This window comes from Phyllopteryx taeniolatus, chromosome 9, assembly GCF_024500385.1.
Source record: "Phyllopteryx taeniolatus isolate TA_2022b chromosome 9, UOR_Ptae_1.2, whole genome shotgun sequence".
Classification (NCBI taxonomy): Eukaryota; Metazoa; Chordata; class Actinopteri; order Syngnathiformes; family Syngnathidae; genus Phyllopteryx; species Phyllopteryx taeniolatus.
Genome location: NC_084510.1, coordinates 10,147,138 through 10,171,076, shown reverse-complemented (window position 1 = coordinate 10,171,076; position 23,939 = coordinate 10,147,138). Strand labels below are relative to the sequence as shown.

The 23,939-nt window shown below is 42.3% G+C and overlaps 1 protein-coding gene across 3 annotated transcripts in view; it reads left to right on the top strand.

Annotated features, from left to right (window-relative positions):
* Nucleotides 1–5,322, top strand: part of tafa4b (TAFA chemokine like family member 4b) — a 56,628-nt gene extending 51,306 nt beyond the window's left edge. For all 3 annotated transcript variants that reach the window (XM_061786082.1, XM_061786080.1, XM_061786081.1), the window contains exons 5-6: nt 136–260; nt 4,455–5,322. In XM_061786082.1, the coding sequence (XP_061642066.1) occupies nt 136–260; nt 4,455–4,466 (137 nt within the window). In that variant the 3' untranslated portion in view covers nt 4,467–5,322. The remainder of the gene's footprint in view (nt 1–135; nt 261–4,454) is intronic.
* The last annotated feature ends 18,617 nt before the right edge of the window (nt 5,323–23,939 follow it).

The window sequence follows — 23,939 nt, the reverse complement described above, 5'->3', positions numbered from 1 at the left end:
AGGATAAATGTGATGGTATTGTTGTGTTATGTCAGAAAAAATGCCCCAATCTCGCACCTTTTCATATCTCATAATGCAGTCCATTCAATTACTTCCTGTCTTTTTTTCCACATTTGGCTCTATCTGCTTTCTCAGCCTCCATTGTAGCCCAGAAATGGTGGTGCCAGATGCAGCCATGCATGGATGGAGAAGAATGTAAGGTCTTACCTGACTTGACCGGCTGGTCCTGCAGCACTGGCAATAAAGTCAAAACCACTAAGGTGAGAGTCTGTGTTTACATTTTATTAATCAAGTGTGCAGTTACCTTTCAGTCACTCTTCTGCTCGATGTATGTCAATGTAAGGAAGCAACTATGTGCCTAGTAAATTGTATTAACATTTTGTGGAACAATACAATTCTAAAGTCGCACAAAACTTAAGAGGTGGAAATGCCGACATGCGTGACATCATGTGTGACCTCAGCATATTTTGCAAGTCCTCCAAATATCTTCAGCATATTTCATCAGACTTCAGCTCAGTGAGCAGTATAAAAGGCCTAACTTCACAATTGTGTAATGCTTTATCTATGGCTTAAAATAAGGTGGGACCATAGAAGGATTCTGATGATTCTGATTCTGATTCTGAAAGAAGTTGTGCAACGTAGGAAAACAGTAGAGTCAGTGATAGTGTAGTGGTTCACTCACATTACTTCCATGCAGGCGGCATGTGTTCATTCAGTGTAATTGATTGTCTACATTTGTGCCCTGTGACTTACTGGTGACTAGTCTAAAGTGTAGTCACGCGAAGTTAGCTGAGATCTCCAGCCCCCCGTGGCCCTAAAGATAAGTGGGGTAAAAAAATAGATGGATGGATGTGTCGATGGATGGAAGGATGGATAGTTGATGGCTGGGTGGACGGATGACAACAGTACACACTGGCTACTCAGTACAATATAGCTAAGTCAATAATAAGTCAACGATAGTGTTGAAAAAAAGGATGTTATATACACTGGAAAATCAGGAATGTTTAGTCTTTGACGAGACATACAGTGCCGTGAAAAAGTATTGGCCCCCTTCACAAATTCTGATATTTTTGCATAGTTTCCTCACGTTACTGTTCAAGATAATCAAAACAATGTAAATATCAGAGAAAGATAACTCAAGTAAACATAAAATGCTGTTATTATATCGTAATTGTATTTATGAAGGAAAAAACTATTCAAAGCTACCTGGCCCTGTGTGAAAAGGTAATGACCCCCCTTGCTAACTCATGAATGAACTGTGGCTAATCAGATTTTTGGGTTCATTTTCACTGACCTCACTCAAGATTGATTACGCCCAGACCTGTTAAATCAAGAAATTACTTCAATAAAACTGTTCCTCGGATGCACAATTTTCTTCTGCACTCTCTGCATGCCTGTTCTGTTAACTTTTGTTCCATGGTGCCACACACAAATACATGTATACAACTGCAATAACTGTATTGTAAAGACCTACTTATCAGGCAAGTAACCTTACCTTACATCTCAAGATCCCCTAAAAAATACACTTCATAAATATATTACAGAGTAATAGCTTGTCTGAATTAAGCAGAGCCTCTTCACAATTTGATGACCTGCACATCATATAACATGAGAGCTAATCTTGTAAAAAAAAAAAATAATAATAATAATAAAAAAGTCAAAAGGTCAAAAGATGTCAAACAGCAGTATACATGACACTTGTAACACAGTAGTAATTCAGTAGTTCAATAAGTTACGGCATCTTCTCTGGTCAGGTTGGAGACCTCTGCGCACTCCACACAACCAGTATTTTGAGGGCTTAATAAAGATTCTGCTGCGGGGTCCTTCTTGGCCGTTTATAAGCTCTCGACGTGTGGAAGTTAATTTGCGTCAGTGGCGTCTCGGGTGTGAGCGTGTCTGTGCATGCCGGCGAAAGGAGAGCAGGTGCACTTGATTTACACAGGTGCAAAGAGAAAGAGTTGCGAGGGAAACTGCGCTGGCACCATCAGAGTAATTGCTCAAGAGATGGCATAACAGCACAACATCTGTCGCATTCATTACAATGCATTATGAGTGGGGCCTTCCGCAGAGGTTTTACAATTAAGGGTCATAATGAAGTTGGTAAGTAGGATAGACTGAGGAACAGAGGCACTGCTGGGCTCAGCCAGCCAGAGGCAGAGGATTTAATGACCCCAGGCCTAACAACAACTCTGGGACCAATAGAACAATTATCCTGATCCTGTTGCCTCTCCCCTCCACATCTGTCTGTTTTGTCACTCCCACTGTGTCACTAACCGATCAGCTGAGAGGGGAAGAGGAGCTGAAGGGCTGATTGCATCAGTGGTCGTTCATTTGCATACGCAAGGTGATTTGGGATCAGTCAACTGTTACTTGTGAGACGGGCAGATGTAACTGACGATCGTTGCAACGAGACATTGACTCCATGGCAACCGTTTGCAGGGCCCTGCTCTAGCACTCGGTCTCTCATTATTGTCCTCCATTTCTCCTTCCACTTATGCCCTCTCTTCACCACCTCATCATTGCTTTCACCATGGTTATCAGTTTCTGTCCAGAACTCTTTCCTCCCACACGGCGTTGGTGTGCTATAGAAAGATGTATGGAATTTGACTGCCCGCAGGAACGCTGGAAGACTCTTTGAATAAGGATGTGCTGCAAGCTAGCACATAATAGTAAAAACAACTTTTTTCACGGCTTTGGAGAGAACTCTAACCATTGTTACTGCAGTAGGGTACTTATAGGCAGTTATGAATGTGCTTTTGCTGGTCCTTGCAGAAAAAAATGATATATCTTATCACAACAATGAAGACGTTGTTGCAGAAACACTGAAAAGCAGTTTAGCAGCTTTATGTTAAGCAGCACATTAGAAAAAGGCAGGCAAGCAGACTAAGCCACACGGGATCCAGTGCATCAGCAAAAACTATAGTGCATCTGGAAAGTATTCACAACGCTTGCTTATTTACACATTTTGTTTTGTTACAACCTTGTTTCAAAATTGAATATATTCATTTTTCCCTTGAAATTTTGCACACAGCACATAATGACAACCTAAACATTGAAATTGTACTGCAAATAAACAACTCAGAAATCACTCGTACATACTATTCACATCTTTTGCTCAATACTTTTTTGATGCACCTTTGGCAGCAATTATAGCCTCAAGTCTTTTTGAATGTGATGCTATAAGCTTGGCACACCTATCTTTGGGCAGTTTTGCCTGGTCCTCTTTGTAGCACCTCTCAAGCTCCATCAGGTTGGGTGGGGAGCGACAGTGCACAGCCGTTTTCAGATCTCAGTCAGAGATGTTAAATTGGCTCTAAGTCTGGGCTCGGGCTGACTACTGTAGGATATTCACAGTTGTCCTGAAGACCTTTGACATCTTGGCTCCATGCTTAGGGTCAGTATGCTGATGAAAGATGAACCCTTTCCCCAGTGTGAGGTCTCTGTACATTGCTGTTTTTAATTTTTCCCTCAATCCTGACAAGTCTTCCAGTTCTGGCCACTGAGAAAATCTCCACATTATGCTTCCACCACCATGCCTCACTGTAGAGTCGGTGTTGGCATTGGGTGGGTGGGTTAGGTCGTGTGGACTGTTTTTTACAAATCGGAAATTATTTGTCGGGAAGGGATTAGTCGACGGGGGGCTTAAAGAGTGTCCAAAAACCCAGAGTCTCTTCCCACGCCCTTCAACGTGCCTAAGTGTTGGCCACATGATGAGTCGTGCCTGGTTTCCTCCAAACATGATGTCTGGCATTCACACCGGAGAGTTCAATCTTTGTCTCATCAGAGAATGTTGTCTCTCATGGTCTGATTGGTGGATTGCTGCAGAGATCTCTGTTCTGTGGGGTTTTCCTCTTTCCACATCAGAACAGAATAACCATTGAGAGACCCTTCTCCACCTATCACTTAGTTTAGACATTCTAGGAAGAGTTCTGATGGTTCCGAACTTCTTGCATCTAGGGTTGATGAAGGCCACTGTGCTCATTGGGACCTTCAAAGCAGTAGATTATTTTCTTCTGTACCCTACTCCATATCTGTTCCTTGAGAGAATTCTGCCGCAGAGGTCTACAGACAATTTTTCCATAGGAAATGATCAAAATGTCGTCATAATAATCTTTATGAACTACTCAGGCAATGTTTTAAGTGAAGTTTTGGAGGAATTTATTAAATTAAAGAAATAATGTTTGTATGCAGGCAGCAGAAGAATACGTGTTTTGAGCTGTGTGGTTGTTTCGTCAGTATGTACTGTTTAAGCAATTGTATTGTATCAACATGGCATCTTTGTCAAATGTATATATGTATGTTTGCAATTTATATTCAACTAATTGTATGCTCTGTTAGTTTTGGTTTCAGTAAAACTAAGATATGTTCATAAACTAGTTGTGAGAAATGTGTATTCATGCTAAATTTCTATTATCTCCACGATTATTTATTTATTTATTTATTTATTTATTTAGGTCACACGATAACAAGAGAGCCACTGAAGCAAGAGGAAACGTGCAATTCTCCATGTGGAAAGAGTGGATGACTCATACGAATTTACTAAAAAATGGGGGAAATATGATGTCACCATATCCATCACAAAAGAAGACAGTAAATGTAACTACTACAATGCCATCCATACCTGTGGCCATGAGGAGACTACAACAATGGTTGCCCGGCGTGCACAAGAACAAGAAATGACTCTTATTTTCAACCATTGGAGGTGTGGATGATGGAAATCAATTGTGAACACTGACTAAGCATTTCAAAGTGTGTCTTTCAACAAAGCATTTGTGGAGATGCGAACACACCAAGCTGTGTGTAGTGCACCACTGGACATAATGCAGGCCTTTTGTCAACGTGTAGAGCTTATATACTGGAGCAAAGAGATAGCAGCTCATAACTAGCCAATTAGAATCAAATTGCTCTTGTGGGTCAAGTCACCACCATAAAGACTGTTTTGTGTGAGCCAATTTGCAGTTCTAATTAGGGATTGCAGTGTAGGAACATAAGAACATATTAAAAATTCATGTATGATATTTGCATTAGTTGAAACCTTTGGGTAATGTTTTGTTTTCCCAGCATCACCTGTATCATTCTGTGGAGGCCATGCAGAAGTTTAAAAATCTTGTGGAACATCTGACATTTGAAGTAGGCAACTATATGGGTGTACTGTATACATCCTGCCCCATTACATCTGAGAGGTTGTAAATGACTCCTGTATAAATTGGTACAATATGAACTAGCAAATTGGGATTAACCTGTATTTTTGGTAGTTATATTTGCTCTGTGACATCTCCATTGTCATCTTTGAAAAGGAGATCCATAAAAGGTTTAAGCATTCGGTCGTGTTGTCTTTATTATGGAATGTTTGCAGTTTTCCCTGTGGACATATCAAGCGTATATGCAAATAAACCTTCGGAATGAGGGTCATTTGGAACTACCTTTACGAGAAATTGGAGGTGTTTGTGCGCATGCATTGATTTCCCCCCAGAAAGCTTTTCTGCATCAATATTTCAGTGAGATATGGTGAAATAATTGCAACAGATAATGGCAGTTCAACCCTTTGCAGACGTTTCCCTGCAGGGTCTCTCACTGTTGCTGTGTACACCCAAACAACCATTTTAAACCTCTCTATTCATTCTCTATGTGCTCATATTAATCCCTTGCTCGTCTCCCCTTTCCACCTTTACAATCTCTACTAGTGAGTTAATTTTCCAACTCTATTGTATTTTTCGCTTCAACGCACATCCAATTGTGTGTCTTTCCCTAAATGTGCCTGACTGATATGTGAACATGTCGGGTCATTGTGTCTCAGGGTTGGCCCGCTGGGGACTGGGCCTCTCCGAATGAGACTCTCTGCTTTCAGTCATGCTGCTTTATGAGCTATGATAAATCTGTAGGAGCTGAGTTTGTGCCTGTCCTGCTCCTCTGCTCAGCTCTGTGCCAGAGGGAGCTGGGAGGAAAGCAGGCCTACTAGTAGCAGGCAGCTCCAAACTCTCATTACTGAGTGGCCAGCATAGCGCCTGGCTTCTCTCGGGACCGCTGACATGGAATATTTTTAGGCCCGTGTTGCAGCACTGCAGCTTTGCCACTGTGGTCTCTCTTCTTGAGCAGCTTCTCAGCAACAATTGTCTGTCTAGAAGGATGCTAGGGATGACTTTCTGTAGTCTGTTGTGCACTCATGTATCAACAGTCAATTCAATTTCGTCTCAGGGTCACCCACATAGGACACACCACTTAGGAAGAATGACCCAAGAAAGTCTCACAACAATGGATATGAAGCTAAATGATTAAGATCAAACTATACGAGGACTGTTTCCTCCCCATACTTTTTCTTCCTCTGTCTTACCTCACTTTCCTTCTCTTTTACTCTCCCCCTGAGGTTTGATGCTCAGTGGATGAGCCTGGCGCCTCGTTTCCATCGTCCTACACGCTCTCTGCAGCAAAATCAATATTTGAGAACAATTTGCACTGCTCCCCGTTGGCTCTTGTATGACGATGCAACCTCGGCTTCAGGTCTTAAAGACACAGATCGTGTCAGAGAACGATTTTAGCAATCGACCCGAAGGTCAAGGAAATCTTCAGCACACGTACATTTAGAACATTTGTGCAGGATTGCCACCACTGCAGCAGAAGTCATGCACATCCTTTTCTGTTTTTGCCATTTGTATGAGAAAGAAGAACACCACATTCATAAGTTAGCCTCGTGGGATATCATATTAGCATTATTCACCCTTAATTGGAGGTGAATTTCAGCTATATGCAGGTACTGCTTATACATGGAACCACTTTTAAACCCCTTAAACCCATTTCAGGAACAAATGTATTAAAATTTACTAAAAATGTATTCATTGTTTGAAATGCGGTGTCAGTCATAAAAATGTTAAAAATGTGTTTTTTACTCAAAACGAACAGACTGGTTGCTTTTATCTTTATGGTTTGGGGCGTGGTGTGACCCAGAATCCTGAACCCACACAAGCAAACTGACAGCATGGTGAATATGACTGCGGAATAACATGCTAATGAGAATGGATACGTAAAAATGTGCAACAACGTAAACAAAATCAAAGCACACAGTGGTAGCGTTTGAAAGAAAGGGCAGAAGAAGATTAATTCAAGTGAGTCTTTATTTATGTTCTAAGCTTCCAAAGAGGGCACTTGCATAACCACATTCGTCCAATTTGTATCCCAGTAATGCTTCTCCACCATGAAAATTGTCATCTGTGAGCCTGAAGCGTCAACGCACAACTACTCCGTGACATTAACTGACTGTAAATCACACTATATCAAGGGCAATCTTGGAGAACAATTAATTAAATGATTAACCATAGGATGGGCTGGACCCCTTATTTCCCCCTAAATCGTTTGGTCTGCTCATAGGAGCAATAGTATAAAAAATATTTCTAAATTTTAAACAGTCCTCGCGTGTTGTGATAAAAAAAATCCTGACATTTTTCAGCACACCTAACATCCACTTGTCACATGCAAATCACTATGTTTTTAGGGGGCGGTTCTATCTTAACTGCCAAGTATGGCTTTAGTTACCATTACCGGGGGCGGAGCTAGGGCATGCAATGAAGCTAGTGGCTACTCTTATCTCTATATTTATTGACTTTTCCGACCGCGCAAATTAATACTTTTCTGTGATGTTATTGGAGACTTCTGGGGACTCTCAGACTCCTTCCAGCACAGGAGATGTTCACCACCCTTCCAAGTCCAGACTGCAAATAAATGGCGCTTGCGCAAAGCCAGCACTTGCTAATTTAACCATGCCCCCATAGAGATTTGAGTTGTCAATGTCACTTAGCTAAGAAAAACTGCCCATAACATTGTACCATAAACACGTTGTCAGTGTACTTTTGAACTGTATAAATATATATATATTTTTATTAAAGACATTTTATTTGTGGCGGCACGGTGGACGACTGGTTAGAGCGTCAGCCTCACAGTTCTGAGGGCCCGGGTTCAATCCCCGGCCCCGCCTGTGTGGAGTTTGCATGTTCTCCCCGTGCCTGAGTGGGCACTCCGTTTTCTTCCCACATCCCCAAAAACATGTATGGTAGGTTAATTGAAAACTCTAAATTGCCTGTAGGTGTGACTGTGAGTGTGAATGGTTGTTTGTTTGTATATGCCCTGCGATTGGCTGGCAATCAGTTCAGGGTGTACCCCGCCTCCTGCCCGATGACAGCTGGGATAGGCTCCAGCATGCCCGGCGACCCTAATGAGGAGAAGCGGCTCAGAAAATGGATGGATGGATGGACATTTTATTTGTCTCTATCATTGCCCAAGGGACTACAACTAGTTGCATTTTTGTTTTCATCGACAGCACGTTATGGAATTTGTGCTCAAGAAGTTGAGACCCCTGACCTTTTTCCACATCCAACCCCTTTGCGACGAACAAGAACAGATTTTCCACAATAAGTGACCTTCGGCTTCAGAAATGTTCCCACAAACACACGCAAACATCTAATTGAAAGTCTTTCCAGGAAAGCGGAAGCTGTTCTCGACCAAGTCCGTATTATTTGATTTCCGATTTTCACTTCCTGTAGGTGTAATGGCTCGCCGTCCTAATACCTTTGTCAATGTAGTCAGGGAAGACAAGTTGAGAGAAAACATAATCAGCATGTCTAGTTGCCCAGCTTATCATACATTAAACCAAGCTAATTTGTGCCACTATTAAAGCCCCAAACACTGTGGCACAGTCACATGTGCTCAGACGGGAACACATTGAGGCTCAGAAAAACACATTATCTAAACCAAATTTAATTGTATTCAGAGCTTTTCTCATCATTCAACTAACTCAAGAGCATAATTCAGTCGGCCCCTTCATTCAGCATTCAAGTGCAGCTCGCGTAAAGGAATAGCGGCCATGCGAATCGCAAAATTCGCTTCTGCAAAAAGTCATCAGGTGAAGGTGTGAGGATTAATTATATTAGTCACACTCTCTTACACTGTACTGAATGTGACAAAAACACCACAACACAGCCTGTTAAAATTCAATGAAACCAAGCGCAAAAAAGAGAGAAAACAATCAAAAGTGTCGTTAATATTAATTTTCCAGGAGGCCTGTGAAGGGCTGATATTGATGGTGGAGTGAAAAGAGATTCATTAACATCTTCCTCCAAGCTGCTTCCTCTCGCTGAGCCTTTCCTTGCTGTGTCGTCAAACTCACTTATCTCTCGAAAGCAATTAGCCACTGGAGGCTCTATTGACCAGAGTCTTTGTTATACTAACTGGCTACATTAACATGGCCATAGCCTGACAGTCTTGGCAATGCATGTGTCAGTGCCAATGTGAATAGTACTGATAAAGAGGAGCCCTGCAGTGCACGTGCGTGTGTGTGGCGAATACGGTAGCTACACCGATGCATATTAACAAGCTGCTATCATTGTTTGGGTTGGGCATCTACATCCAAACTGTGGTGTGTGTGTGCGTGTTGTGAAGGCAGGTGAAAAGCACTGCAAGCAATTCATACAAATGCATATACCTATTTTACATCACACGAAAACCTGAATGCACAGGAACATACATATATTACATTAAAATACACGTGCACTTCATCTTGGAGTAGATGGTATGTATGCGGTGTATAAGATTTCAGATATTCTCTGAACAATATGACAAATTGCTTGCAGCTGAATCTCCTGCTCTCTGTGCCTCTCGTGCATGTGGCCAGAGACCGAGAGAGAGCATTGTGTGGTTGCCTATGGTGATCATTCCACCTTTATTTAAAAGGACCTATCCCATCCAGATGGCCTAGATTTCACTAACATGTTCTCTTTATGTAATTTTTGCTCAAGAAAATGAAACTGGCAGTCATTTCTAATATTATCAATTCATTTTGGAGCAATCTGTAAATAATTAATTGCCTCTTTTACAACCAAATAAAATAGATGTCTCGGTGTGATGTCATCAATAGAACTGGAGACAATCTGGTGTATGCGCAACCTACTTCCACATTTAGCAAAACAGTATGAAGCACTAACTCCCGCCGGCTCGAGTGAATGGCGAGGTGGACCGTGACCTGTAGGCACTTTAAATATCTACAATGTCAATATCTACAAGAGGTCCCCACAGAGCCACCAAAGATTAAAATGTTCGATATTTAGGCTTTGTTCGTGTTTACATATATCATACTGTATTTGTATATATAAATGATATACATGTATTTAACTTTTGTCTAAAGACACCAGACATCAAAGAAAACAACATTTTTCAAGACTTTAAAGTTTGCGTTCAAGCTATCATGTCAGCAACCCGTCATGCTCGTTAGCGCAGCATAGACAGGAAGTCCTCTAATCTGTTTTCCAGGTTTGTTAACGTAACGTTCCGCATATAGTAGCTTGGAACCAAAACGCTTAACATACGTCGCTTAATTGTCCGAAAACTGCAATCAATCATCACCAAAATGTATGTGGAGATCTCTACTTATGCCCACTTCAACCTCTGAAAATAGATTCCCTCCATTCCCTCTTTCTCACAATAGAGAAAGAGGCAATGAGGAAATGAGCAGCTCACCTTCATTTCTCTTGTTGTTGAGCGCTGAGTCTTTTTTTCTCTTTAATAACAATAATAAATTACCTTCATATAGTGCCTTTCGAGACACCCAAGAATGCTTTATGTTTACGCCGTTGAGCATTGAGTGCCGACAGTCCCCTGCAGGAGCCTCGATGGCTGCATTGTGGATGGTGAGGAGGTCTATATCCCTCCACAGAGACGATGATCTCTGCGGAAGGAGGCGTCTGCGCCCGAGCCCGAGGAGCTGTACGCATGCTCATGGCAGTGGCATAGCAGAAGCCGAAAAGGAGCCATCGCTGGAGGGGGACGATGACCGCGGCAGAATGAATGGGAGAATGTTGTGCAGCATCCAACACAGTGGAGCTAGCTAGAAAGGAGGTAGATGGTCCCAGCGAGTGAGGATTTAGGGCACAGAAACTGGTGTATACCAACCCAGGTTCTACCTTTGACCACGGTACAGCCATGGTTAAAGTAAGCCACTATTTTCCAAACTCTGAGCAAAACCTTTCATCTTTGAAGTAAGAATCATTGAAATGGTCGCCGCAAATTAGGTTCTTCTCGCTTAGTCCATCCCATTTTGTTTTGATTTGTTTAATTCTACAAAATTCTCTTTGTTTTTCATCCTCTGATTTCCTGTCTTGCAGTTCTACACGTCCAACTTTGGGGCCAGGTGTGGCTCAGTAGATGGAACGAGTCGTCCAGTGACCGAAGGGTAGCTGACTTGAATCCCGGCTCTGACTGTCCGCATGTCAAAGTGTCCTTGGGCAAGACACTGAATCCTAATTTGCTCCCAGTGGGCCTGGCAGCAGTCACCCATTGGTGTATCAATGTGTGTGCGAGCGGGAGAATGTGAGGCTTTGTAAAGTGCTTTGGGCACTGTGATAGTGGAGATAAAGCGCTATATAAGTGCAGTCCATTTACCAAATTTTGACACATAACAGAGTTGGCGTTCTTCTGCCACCGATGTCATCAGGCTGATGTGTCAGTCACACAGTTTTCGATCGAAACTTGGGCGGACTGAAATCTGCTTAAAATCATCAGAAAACAAAGTCTAAGATTACTACTCAGTGTTTTTTGGTGGATTTTTTTTCCCTGTAGAAATCGTTTTTAAGTCTAGAATGATAACATAAGTACCAATGTTCACAGCTGCCTTCTAATTTGATGACTCAGGAATAACTTGAATATCAGAGGTCACTGATGATAGATGAGAGGTTTTTCCATATAAAACTCATCCAAAATTGCCTTTAAGGACAGAAAAGGGCCTTCCCCGAACTGTTACCACAAAGTTGGAGGTATAGAACTACAAGACAGGCATTCAAAGGATGAAAAACAAAGATAAAGACATTCTGGTATATGTACTATGGGACATGTTGCACGTTTGGGTGCTCGTAGCAATTGAGCTTTGCCATTGAAAGCTTTGAAATCAATATGGACATTGAAAGCAGATAAAATGTTTCAATGAATACAGTTCAATACCGTATGCTTACGGTAGATTTTAAAGGGAAAGATTTTAAAAACAAACTTAAAAAATTATTTTTCTTTCCTCCTGAACATTTGGAACATGGTTGCACATCTGCTGTGAGCAGACAGCCATTGCCCAACCCAAATTGAGTCAAACCTCAGCCTAGACAACAAGCTCCACAGGCCTTTTTTGGCTTCTGTTATTCCACTATCCTCATCTGTCAGCCTCTGTGGTTACCTTCACGCCAGCATGACAGATTCCCCCATCAGACTAGATGTGAGCGGTGCGGAGAAGGAGCAGGATGGTAGAATACAGCTAAATCGCTCTGTAATCAACGTGTTGTGATGGAGGCTCAGCAGGCACGCTAACAGTTACAATTGGCCAGGCAGCGCTTGTAAACAGCAATAGTTGTAAAAAAGAGGCAGCCTGAATAATTAATAGGCTGTAAGAGGATCTGGCTTTGGGGGGTTTTGGGACATCGATTCAGGCTGAGAAGCGATGAGTGAGGCTTCAGAAAGAATAGCTTTTCTGGCCCCAACCTGTGCACATCTTTTCTTTAAGGCCTCACTTTGTCCAGCTCTAATGATCCCATGTTCATATGCAAGGCATTTCATGTGTAGCTGTGGACTACTGTATTTCTAACTTTTTTTTTTTTTAATGATTTTTGAATTTGTAATACTGTCTGTAAAAGTATATGTATTCATCCATCCATCCATTTTCTCTACCGCTTATCCTCACTGGAGTCGCGGGCGTGCTGGAGCCTATCCCAGCTATCTTCGGGTGGGGGGGGCGGGATACACCCTGAACTGGTCGCTAGCCAGTTCCTAAATAAACAAAAAAACAGTCGCACTCACATTCACACCTATAGGCAATTTAGAGTCTTCAATCAACCTACCATAGGCGAACATGCAAACTCCACACAGGCGGAGCCGGGATTTGAACCTCGGTCCTCAAAACTGTGAGGCAGATGCGCTAACCAGTCGCTCACCGTGCCGCTAAGTGTATATAAGTATAAATTTAAATTGTAATACTGTAAAATTCAAAGGATGTATACAAAAGCAATACGTTTGTACGTTTGTTTGGTACTACCCCACTGCCAAGTTAATGTTCAGCCAAAAGTACAAGGATTAATTTTCACTTGCTGTACAGGGAGTGACATGATAACAAATGCTGAAATGTAAACACAATGCACACTTATACTCACACACGAGAGTATACATACAAATACATAAAATCACTTGGCCATACCAATTTATTTTACGACACTTGAGAATTACAGAATAATGTATAAATCATCAAGAGGATTTGATATCATGTTGTGGCCATTTTCTCTGCACTGGTCACTGTAAAAAAAGCTGCTCCCTTGTTATTTTGTTATTGTGCAAGTGTTTGGACTGTGCTCCATTGAAATGCAAATTTGTCTTTCAGGAGACATCACAAACATGTCACCTGCATATTGCATATCGATACAGTTACATAAAAAAAATGTCTGCTTCACACGCTTACTCATTCCTCACTACAATTGCGATTCAAAGCTATGGTGTTTTGTGTCACTTTGCAATTAGCTGATGGAGCTGGCCCTCCACTTGGCAACTTTCTTTGGTTCCATACTGAGCTGAGCTGAACACATGAGGCCTTTTTGGGACTTTTGCTCATTTTGTGCCTGAAGTAAGAGAGAACAGTGGGTGGCCTTTCCTCGACAAGAGACATGTGTTTGTTTGGCATTGGGTGGGTGGGTTACATCATCTAGTTGTCCGCCTCATGGCCACGCACTCCTTTGTGCTGACACGAGCACAACGAGCTAAGACCATCATCAGAGGAAATTAGCTCAGTAGCGTTGAAAGCGCCCGCTTCTCACAATAGCCAGTGGCCATGCTAAATCATTAGCCTGTCACTTCGCTGGGGTTGACTCCAATTATTCTCTCAATCCGCCTCCAAACCAAATTGCATTATTACAATTATATCCATTGCATGACATATTGTCGATTACATGAGACAAGGAAAGAAGTAGAAAGAACAATAAATGTCTCAGCTAGAAAGAGCATTATCAAGCTTCAGAGCATGTTTTACTCTTCCTGTCTCTTAAAAAGGGCATATTGATGATGTTTTCTACTCCAAAGCGCTCCACTCCATATTATACAAACATCTTCCCCAGTCAGCGCGTTTCTCTCACTTTTTGCCTCTTGAATTAAGCAAGTCCATTGCAGGCTATTGAAAATCACCCACCCGATTTCCTTACCGCTTGTCCTCATTAGGGTCATGAGTGAGCTGGAGCCCTTTGTAGCAGCAACCATTCACACTCACAATCACACCTATGGGCAATTTAGAGTCTTCAATTAACCTAAAATGCATGTTTTGGGGATGTGCAAAGAAGACACAGTACCCAGAGAAAACCCATGCAAGCATGGGGAGAACGCCACACAGGAAGGGCATACCCAAGATTTGAACTCATAACTTCAGAACTGTGAGCCAGACATGCTAACCGCTACATCACCGTGCTGCCATTATTGAAGCCACCATTGTGTATTTACTGTAAATTGTTTTGATGTTATTTTATGTGTTTTCAGACTTTATGCCTTGATCAGTGTTTACCATACTATTTAATCACGTTTTGGGTGAATTATTCTTCACTTGCAATCATGTAATCCTAATCCAGTTTTTCATTGAGAGTCTCTCGCCACTGCTTTAACTGTCACAGCCTGTCAGGAAATGGCGCTGCTCGTCAGCTGTGCCTCAGCTCACTTTCCAGGCCTTCCCCCCGATGAAGTCGAAGATGTAATGCAGCCAAGTCCTGTCTCAGCCACTGGCTGTTTTCACATCACTTCCTGCTTAAACTGATAGATCAGAATTCCTGCTAAGAGAATAAGCACTACCGCTGGGATGTAAGACCGTCACGCTGAGATGTTCTGGAATCCCACTAACAGACTTCAGTGTGCTGCACTCTAACCTGCTGTTTCATCCATTTTAGCTGTTTGATACATCTGTGGGCATCAAAATGACCCCAAAAGCGGATCATTTACAGAATAACTGTAACCTTTTAACAATGCTAGGGAAACCAACCTTTTCACTATGAGGAGAGAACATGCAAGGCCCACTCAGGAAGGCCGTAGCCTGGATTTAAACCCACAACCTCTGAGCTGTGAGGCAGATGTGCTAACAGAGGTGGGTGGGAATGTGTTACATTTACTCAAGTAACATTTTGGATACATTGTACTTTTCAAAGTAGTTTTAATGCATCATACTTTTTCCATTTACTTGAGTATTTGTTAAGAAGGAATGGTACTTTTACTCCATTATAATGATCTACGTGCCGCTCGCTACTTTTATTTATCAATTATTGCATACACAATCTATTTTTAGACATCGTCTTCGACTTCCGTCAGCGCCATTGCAGCAATCCAACGTATCTACTACTGACGTTTGACTTCAGTTCATCAATCAAACAGCACATGAAAGTCACATGACCACAGACAAAGCCTTCTATTGGGCTGGGCTGGGCTTCAAAGAGACTCATATTAAAAAAAATAAATAAATCACGTGAATTATGTTTACATTTCAGACAACGAAGAACAACAGGTTTATTACGCAGTGCAGTCTCGTAACTGCCCAAGCTTTGATATTTCAACCCACTTCAATCTTGAGTAAACGCCTTGTGGTAAGTTGCAGAGGTTTTTGTTGTTTTGGCTTTGCATACGGCAACATTAGCTTTAGTTTATGGTTATAAGTAACTGTTAAACATACATCTTTGCAGTCACAACTCCTCGAAGGTTGCAGACAAAATTATGGGGGTGGTGGAGGCTTAGTAAAACACGAATTAAAGGTATTTGTTGTCTTACCAAGTGCTTCTCCTCATTATGACATTAATGAAGTTGAAGAATGGCAGATCAGTGCTGGTCTTGAACGCTCTCGACAGAAAACCAGTATGAGACCGAGACAGGACCAAGACCTTCAAAATGTGGTCTTGAGACCGGTCTTAAGACCAAACCCAGTCTCAAGTGTTACAGCACGAGTAGACTATATGAAACGTCACATTTGACCAATAAATAAAAATGGAGAGGTATAAATATGAAAATATAAGCAGTGTATAATATGGAAGTTAATATCCATAATGTGTAATATCCATACATCCATCCAATTTCTTTACCGCCTATCCTCACTAGGGTCGTGGGTGTGCTGGAGCCTAACCCAGCTAACTTCGGGCGAGAGGCGGGGTACACCCTGAACTGGTTGCCAGCCAATCACAGGGCACATATAAAGAAACAACCGTTTGCGCACACATTCACACTTAAGGGCAATTTAGAGTCTTCAATCAACCTACCACGCATGTTTTTGGGATGTGGGAGGAAACCGGAGTGCCTGGAGAAAACCCACGCAGGCACGGGGAGAGCATGCAAACTCGACACAGGCGAGGCCGGGATTTGAACCCGGGTCCTCAGAACTGTGAGGCATTAAACTGTTTTACACCACATCAGTTTTCTGGAATTTGCTTGGCAGTGCCATTTACAGACATACTGTATATTTCTGTGTCCGAAATCTCGTGCATTTTTGATTACCTGTTTGAAAGTCCTGCTATAAGATTTGCTTCACAATAAACTGGCGTCAGTGGAGACCATCAGAATCTTGTCAAATACAGTAGTACAACAACAATCTGACAGGACCCAACTGTTTTAATGCCAAGTGTGGATATGCTGGATATTCACATCGCATCACTATTATCCTCCGGACACGCAGCGGACTGTACCTTGGCGGTCCCATCAGGAGAGCGTGTGCTCCAAAGGTACGCCTTAAACTCTTAACGGTGGACGAGTGGTTAGCACAGCTGCCTCACTGTTCTGATGTTGGCGGTCCAGCCTTCCTGTGCAGAGTTTGCATGTTTGTACATTTCCAAAACATGTTTCTTAGGTTACCTGAAGAATCTAAATTGTAAATAGGGGTGAATGTGAGTGTGAATACCTGGCGACCAGTTCAGGTGTACCCCACCTCTTTCCCAAAGTCATCTGGGATAGACTGCAGCTCACCCACAACCCTAATGAGGCCCAATGGTATAGAAAATGAAAAGTTACATACATTTATATGTCTATACTGTATATATCCATCTATCCATCCATCCACTTTCTTCCACTTATCCATGGTTTGGTTGCTGGTGTATGAACCTAAGCAGAGAAGCCCAGACTTCTCTCTCCCCAGCCACTTTGTCCAGCTTTTCCGGGGGGATCTCGTGATGTTCCAAGGCCAACCAAGAGACGTAGTCTTTCCAGCGTGTCCTGTTTTCACACGATGTTGCAGAGGTTAGTCAACCAGGACAGCCCCACAACATCCAGAGCCCTTAGGAACTCTGGGTGGTACCTGCAACCAAAGACCCTTTTCACGACCTTGACAACTCAACCTCAGAGAAAGGAGATCCCGCCTCAGAGTCCCCAGATTCTGCTTCCTCATGGAAGGTGTGTGGATTGAATTTAAAAGCTCTTCAAAGTTTTATCCCTACCGACTCAATTTAGCTCCTAGGAACATTGGGACAGAGAAATCTCTCCACCACGGTAAGGTGACGGCTCAAGGAGGAGGCATTTATTTCCACTGGATTAAATGACGTAGCATAGGTGTAACTGCTAAAGTGCATACATTTGGTGCACAAGCTAAGCTCTCCTGAAGGGAGTTATAGGTAACAGTGTGCTTCTTTTCCGGACAAAAACAACAACCATCCAGTATGTCAGCACTTGGAGTTAAAAGAATTGGCTGCTGTCTTATTGCTGTTGCTTATGACAAGGTTCTGATGGCCTCAGCTGATGCCAGTACATTGTGAAGTAACGCTACTGCTTTTGTCAAGCTATTTGCTGGCTGTTGGGCTGACATTAGTGGGGTGAACTACTTTGAAGAGGTCCGTTTTACTTTCAACAACTGGAAAGGTTCCCATTTAAACTGAAATGCCTCTTACACACTCTAGTAAAATACTCTTTTCGGTGCTGGTGAATTGCTCTTAGAGACATTACAGAAACGCTCTCACTCACACTTCTGAAATCCCTTGACACGTCATACTAAAATGCGTTTCAACAGAAACCTCCCACAAAAGGTGCACCCCAGCAATATTCAGTCACTTTATGGTTCAGCTGTTCAATTGGTACAAATACATAGGAATCTGGCTTCACAGTTTACTTATATTTGAAACGCACATGAACTCTCTTTTTTTCTCTTGAAATTTAAAAGCTGATTAGGCTCTCTACCGAAATAAATCCTCACTATATGTTCTGCGGCGGCACGGTGGCCGACTGGTTAGAGCGTCAGCCTCACAGTTCTGAGGATTCAATCCCCGGCCCCGCCTGTGTGGAGTTTGCATGTTCTCCCCGTGCCTGCGTGGGTTTTCTCCGGGCACTCCGGTTTCCTCCCACATCCCAAAAACATGCATGAATTGGAGACTCTAAATTGCCCTTCGGTGCGTGAATGTGAGTGCGAATGGTTGTTTGTTTGTATGTGCCCTGTGATTGGCTGGCAACCAGTTCGGTGTGTACCCCGCCTCCTGCCCAATGATAGCTGGGATAGGCTCCAGCACGCCCGCGACCCTAGTGAGGAGAAGTGATTCAGAAAATGGATTGATGGATGGATATATGTTCTGTTAAATTGCTTCTTGTTGACTGTCCTCCCAATCCTAGATTACGGAGATGTACTATATAGATTGACAAGCGACAAGAAGCTAGCTCCGCAAGCTAGACATCATTTACTGTACCAATGCTGCCACCCGCTTTGTCACCGGTGTGCCCTTTCACACCCACTTCTGTGAACTGTACATCCTAGTTAATTGGCCCTCTACACTCACGCAGACAAATTCACAAGTACATGTTTAGCGACAGTATAAAACACTCAATGGCAAGACCCCATCCCATTGTTGGCCCCTGCTCACCTTTTATACTACCACCTGCATTCTCCATTCCAGCAGTTTCATTAACCTCTTCATTCCCAAAGTCTGCACTACTTTTGAGCTAAAACCGCCCCTTTTCTTGTGATTGGTTGCCTCCCAGTAGAAGACCCAACCCTCACTAATTGTGAGAGCACCATAGGCGTAATATGCGGAGGGACATGTCCCCCACTCTGAGATTAATTTGCGGGAGGGACAGTGCAGACATGTCCTTCTCCACACTCCAGCGCCCATTACTTTTTTTCTACATAAACATTTAATAACGTAATTGTAAGAGAATATACTCTCGTTAATTGTTAGTATAACTACATCTAATTAGTGTTTCGTTTGCGAATGTTTCGTTCAGAAGAAGGAATCTTTTTAGTGAATGAACTGAACTGTATCAGTTTATGAAATGATTCGTTCTTTGAGCTTGGCCGTTACCCGCCGCCGCGAGGCGAGCGAGTCGGCTGGGAGGGGAAACGGGACTGCTGAAGCGCTCTGTCACTCACTCCTGAACTTGAATGACTAATGAGCAGTCAGCGTGCAGGTGGGGGCGGGACTTTATTGAACTTACTGCCATGTGATTTGCGATTCGCCAGCATTGTCACTCACTTCGCCGAATGACCAATGAGCAGCCAGCACGAGGCAGCACCGAGTTAATTGACCTGAATGTACTGGTGTACTGGCGTACTGAAGAACTGAAGAGTGATTTGTTCAGGGGAGGAACTTAATGGAACTAAAGAGTGATTCGTTCATTAATCTTCTTCGTTGGCGAGCTGTTAGACACGAGTGATTTGTTCGTTGAACTTCGTCATTTGTGATCCGCTAAGGAGCAATGTACTAGTACGATGAGTGATTCGTTTGCGCAAGGAACGACGTACTACGGAGTGAATGTCCTCATGAGTGATTTTAACCTCAAGTCCTGACGTTCTCGCGGGGATAGCTTTCACTTGCAGCCATTTCTCCAAGCTAACGGCTAATGTTGAGTCAGTCAAACACATGAAAACAAGCACACATATTTAAAATGTAAATGTAAGTTAACAAATGTATATACATACACAGCTGCCTGCCTGCGTTCTGCTCCTACCACATTGAAAATTAGTGGCGTAAACAAATTGACAGTTTTTATCCATTTTGAGTTTTTGTGCATTTTTCTAAAGTTGTAAACACGAAACAGAAACTGGAGTAAATGGTTATGTGCTGTTCTGAATGCTATCTCGTTGCCACCATGTTGGCTGCAATGAAAAAGACTGTGTTCTTGTTTGTATGCCCTTGTGTATGTGCTGAAGAGTCTGTCTGAAGCCAGACCTTGGACCCAATTAGACTTGGTAATGACGTGGCCTGTTTACAGCTTTCGCTCTCTGCTAATGATGAATGCAGTTGACGGATGCGGTCCGTACAAAAAAAAAAAAAAAAAAAAAAAAAAGGGATTCTGGGCCTCGCTCCTTGTCAGTTTGTCAGCCAGAATGAGGGATCATTCATTTAGAGCCTGACCACTGCTTTTACTAAGGAGTAATCACTCTAAAAGCATCACTTTGGTAAGGAACCTGTCTACAACAGATGTGTTTGCAGCTGTTGCGCCTGTTTGCTGCATTGTATTTTCCTGTGGGTACATCTCAAGAAGAAAACTAACTTTTGCAGTCATCTTAGAATGCAAAAGTTAGTTTTCTTTTTGAGATGCTCAAGTTCCATGTTCCAGAAAGTTTGCTGTGATCCTAACAAAGGGCAGTGACATAGATCATCCATCATCTTCTCTTCTTTGGCATGTTTTGTTTCCTATTATCCATCCATCCATTTTCTGAGCCGCTTCTCCTCACTAGGGTCGCGGGCGTGCTGGAGCCTATCCCAGCTGTCATCGGGCAGGAGGCGGGGTACACCCTGAACTGGTTGCCAGCCAATCGCAGGGCACATAGGAACAAACAACCATTCGCACTCACAGTCATGCCTACGGGCAATTTAGAGTCTCCAATTAATGCATGTTTTTGGGATGTGGGAGGAAACCGGAGTGCCCGGAGAAAACCCACGCAGGCACGGGGAGAACATGCAAACTCCACACAGGCGGGGACGGGGATTGAACCCCGCACCTCAGAACTGTGAGGCTGACGCTCTAACCAGTCGTCCACCGTGCCGCTGTTTCCTATTATTCTTAGCAGTATTACTACAAGAAGAAAAGATTTGTTTGAGAAAAAAAATCTTTTTTCCACAGTATTTTCCTGTTGGTGGCACTGCCTCACAGTTCTGAAGACCCGGGTTCAAATCTTGCCTCGCATGTATGGAGTTTGCAAGTTCTCCCCGTGCCTGCGCGGGTTTTCTCCGGGTACTCCGTTTTCCTCCCACATCCCAAAAACATGCATGGTTGGTTAATTGAAGACTCTAAATTGCTTGTAGTTGTGAATGTGTGTGCGAATGGTTGTTTGTTTCTGTTTTTGTGTCTAGCTTCACCCTTTCAGTAATTTGCCACTGTGGTTGGTACCTCAATTAAAAGAGTGCCACATATATGGCATGTTATGGTACCCTCGGCCTGCCATGGAAACATATCAAATAACTCCAAGTCAGTTCCACAGGATAACAACCTGTCCAGTAAGGAAGCAATAATTGATCAGGAATCATTTTCACCTGTTTATCCGATTTGCTCAAAGGAAAGGTCATTAGCAAGACAGTCACAAATGGTGGCCACGATCAAAGACAGGAGATCTGCCAAGAGACCAACTATATCATCAGGTGCATAGCCAGACATTGTAGGGAATGCATGAAGTTGAATCAGCCTGTGATTTCATTTTCCCCCTTGCGTGATTTTTAGCATGAATCCAGCCCTCGGAGGGTTCATGATTTGGTTTCCATTGACCATTCTCAAGTTATTTTCTTTGTTCAATCAAGATTTTTCAACTATCTTTTATTGAGATCTGGAATAAGCAACATTGTGGATGAGTGGTCAGCACATCAATGTTTCGGTTAAATAAAACATTTAAAAAAAGACTGTAAATAGATTTTGAATGTGAATGTTTGTCTATGTGTGCTGTGTAATTGACAACCAGTTCCAAATTTAACGATACCTTAGAATCGTCGGACACTGTGAATAGTTCAGCTAAACAGCCCTAAACCGAATCCGATTAATTTTCAATGGTAGTGCTAAACCACTACCGATGTGGTATATTTTTTTTTTACCACTACATCTGGTTGTGGTGCTGCAAACATGGTTCGGAGAGAGAGGGGGAGATTTGAAAAAGCCCTAAAACCATTACCATTCACTACCTACCATTCAAGACGCCACTTCTCGCAAGCTGTGGAGCGATCATTGGAATCTTCTGGTTATAGATCTACGTGTAAGACGATTTCAAGGTAAGATTTGTCATAAATCACAATCGTTTTTAAAGTTTTTGTAGTTACGTCGTCGAGTTATTTTAAACACAGAAACTACAATCAAGCTATTCTGTCCATGATGATTTGAATGAAAATCTCGCATGTTTGCATTGTAATTGTGTGCTTAAGCGCTCATATTGTTTGTGTCTTATGATAGAATTGGTTTTATATCTCTTTATAAGTGTTTGATTTTCCTTTTTTTGCAGAGTTTGTGTGGTGATTTTGTTAGGTTGCTTGAATGGGGTGGTGCTTAAAATAGTGTGCTTAAATGCTCATTGTTTTAGTCTTATGAGCATTATGAGCAAAAATATTACTAAAATCAGATGTAAACTAATAATACCACATTTGTTCATTCATGCCTTTAGAATGCTAAATAATCAACAGTTGAACAATTTTGGTATTTTTTAGGTAACATTAATTTAAGCTTCAGTGGAGATTTTAACTCGAGTCTCCAGCACAGAAACTCCTCACGCGAGATACTCGTTCATCACAACGATTCGGGCAGTTCAACTATATGTGGGAGGGTTTTCCATTGAGTGTTAGCATCAAGCTTGCGATCTTGAAAAAGATGTGTTGCATTTAAATATACACTGTGTTTTTGTTTTATTGTGCGTTTAGTTTTAGTTTTAAACTCCAAATGAGGTGTCATTAAACAGCCTAAAAACACTCAGGCGGGGCAGAAGAACAAACGTCACATCCTCGCGACGAGATACATAAGATGCGTTCAGGGTGCATTTACAAGGCAGAAACTTGCATACACTGCCCACGCTGCGGCACATTAGTGTTTTTTCTTCTGTTATAATGTTTAAATGCTATAATGAAAAGCCTGGATATGCTACAACCCCAATTCCAATGAAGTTGGGACGTTGTGTTAAACAAATAAAAACAGAATACAATGATTTGAAAATCATGTTCAACCTATATTTAATTAATTAACGGCAAAGACAAGTCCCAGCTTTTTTTGGAACGTGTTGCAGCCATAAAATTCTTAGTTGATGATTATTCGCTAAAAACAATAAAGTTTATCAATTTGAACATTAAATATCTTGTCATTGTAGTGTATTCAATTAAATATAGGTTGAACATGATTTGAAAATCATTGTATTCTGTTTTTGTTTATGTTTAACATAACGTCCCAACTGCATTGTAATTGGGGTTGCACTATCCAGCAGACGTTTTTCATTTTGTTTTATTTGTTAATTTTTTTTACAAATCTATTTAAAGTCCCCTGGATGTTTTCTCTCCCCCAAACTACAAATTTGAGAATCGATAAGAGAATCGTTAAGGAATCAATTTCTTAAGTAGTATCAAAACTGGAATTGGATTTGTAAAATCCATCCCATCCATCCATCCCTACTCGCGACCAGTCCGTGTACCCTCGCCTCTCGCCAGATGTAAACTGGGACAGGCTCCAGTTATTCGCTATTGTACCACGCTATGAATAACCAGGGTAGAAAATGGGTAATGAATGGAGATCTACAAAGTGGGATTTTAAGGGGTCCTTCTCTCTCATATCTCACAGAGAAATGTGTGCGAATTACATGTAAAGATGTGCATTCAGAACAATTTGTAGGGCATGCACGTCGCTGTGCACGTGAAGAAACTGGTGCGGCCCTCCAGGGGGCGAGATGCTGGCGTGATTGGGCCTACTTGCATGGTTATTGTGACAATGCTCAAGGCCAAGCAGGGCCAGTTGCTGCAGCGCCATCTGTGGCCCTTCTGTTTCTG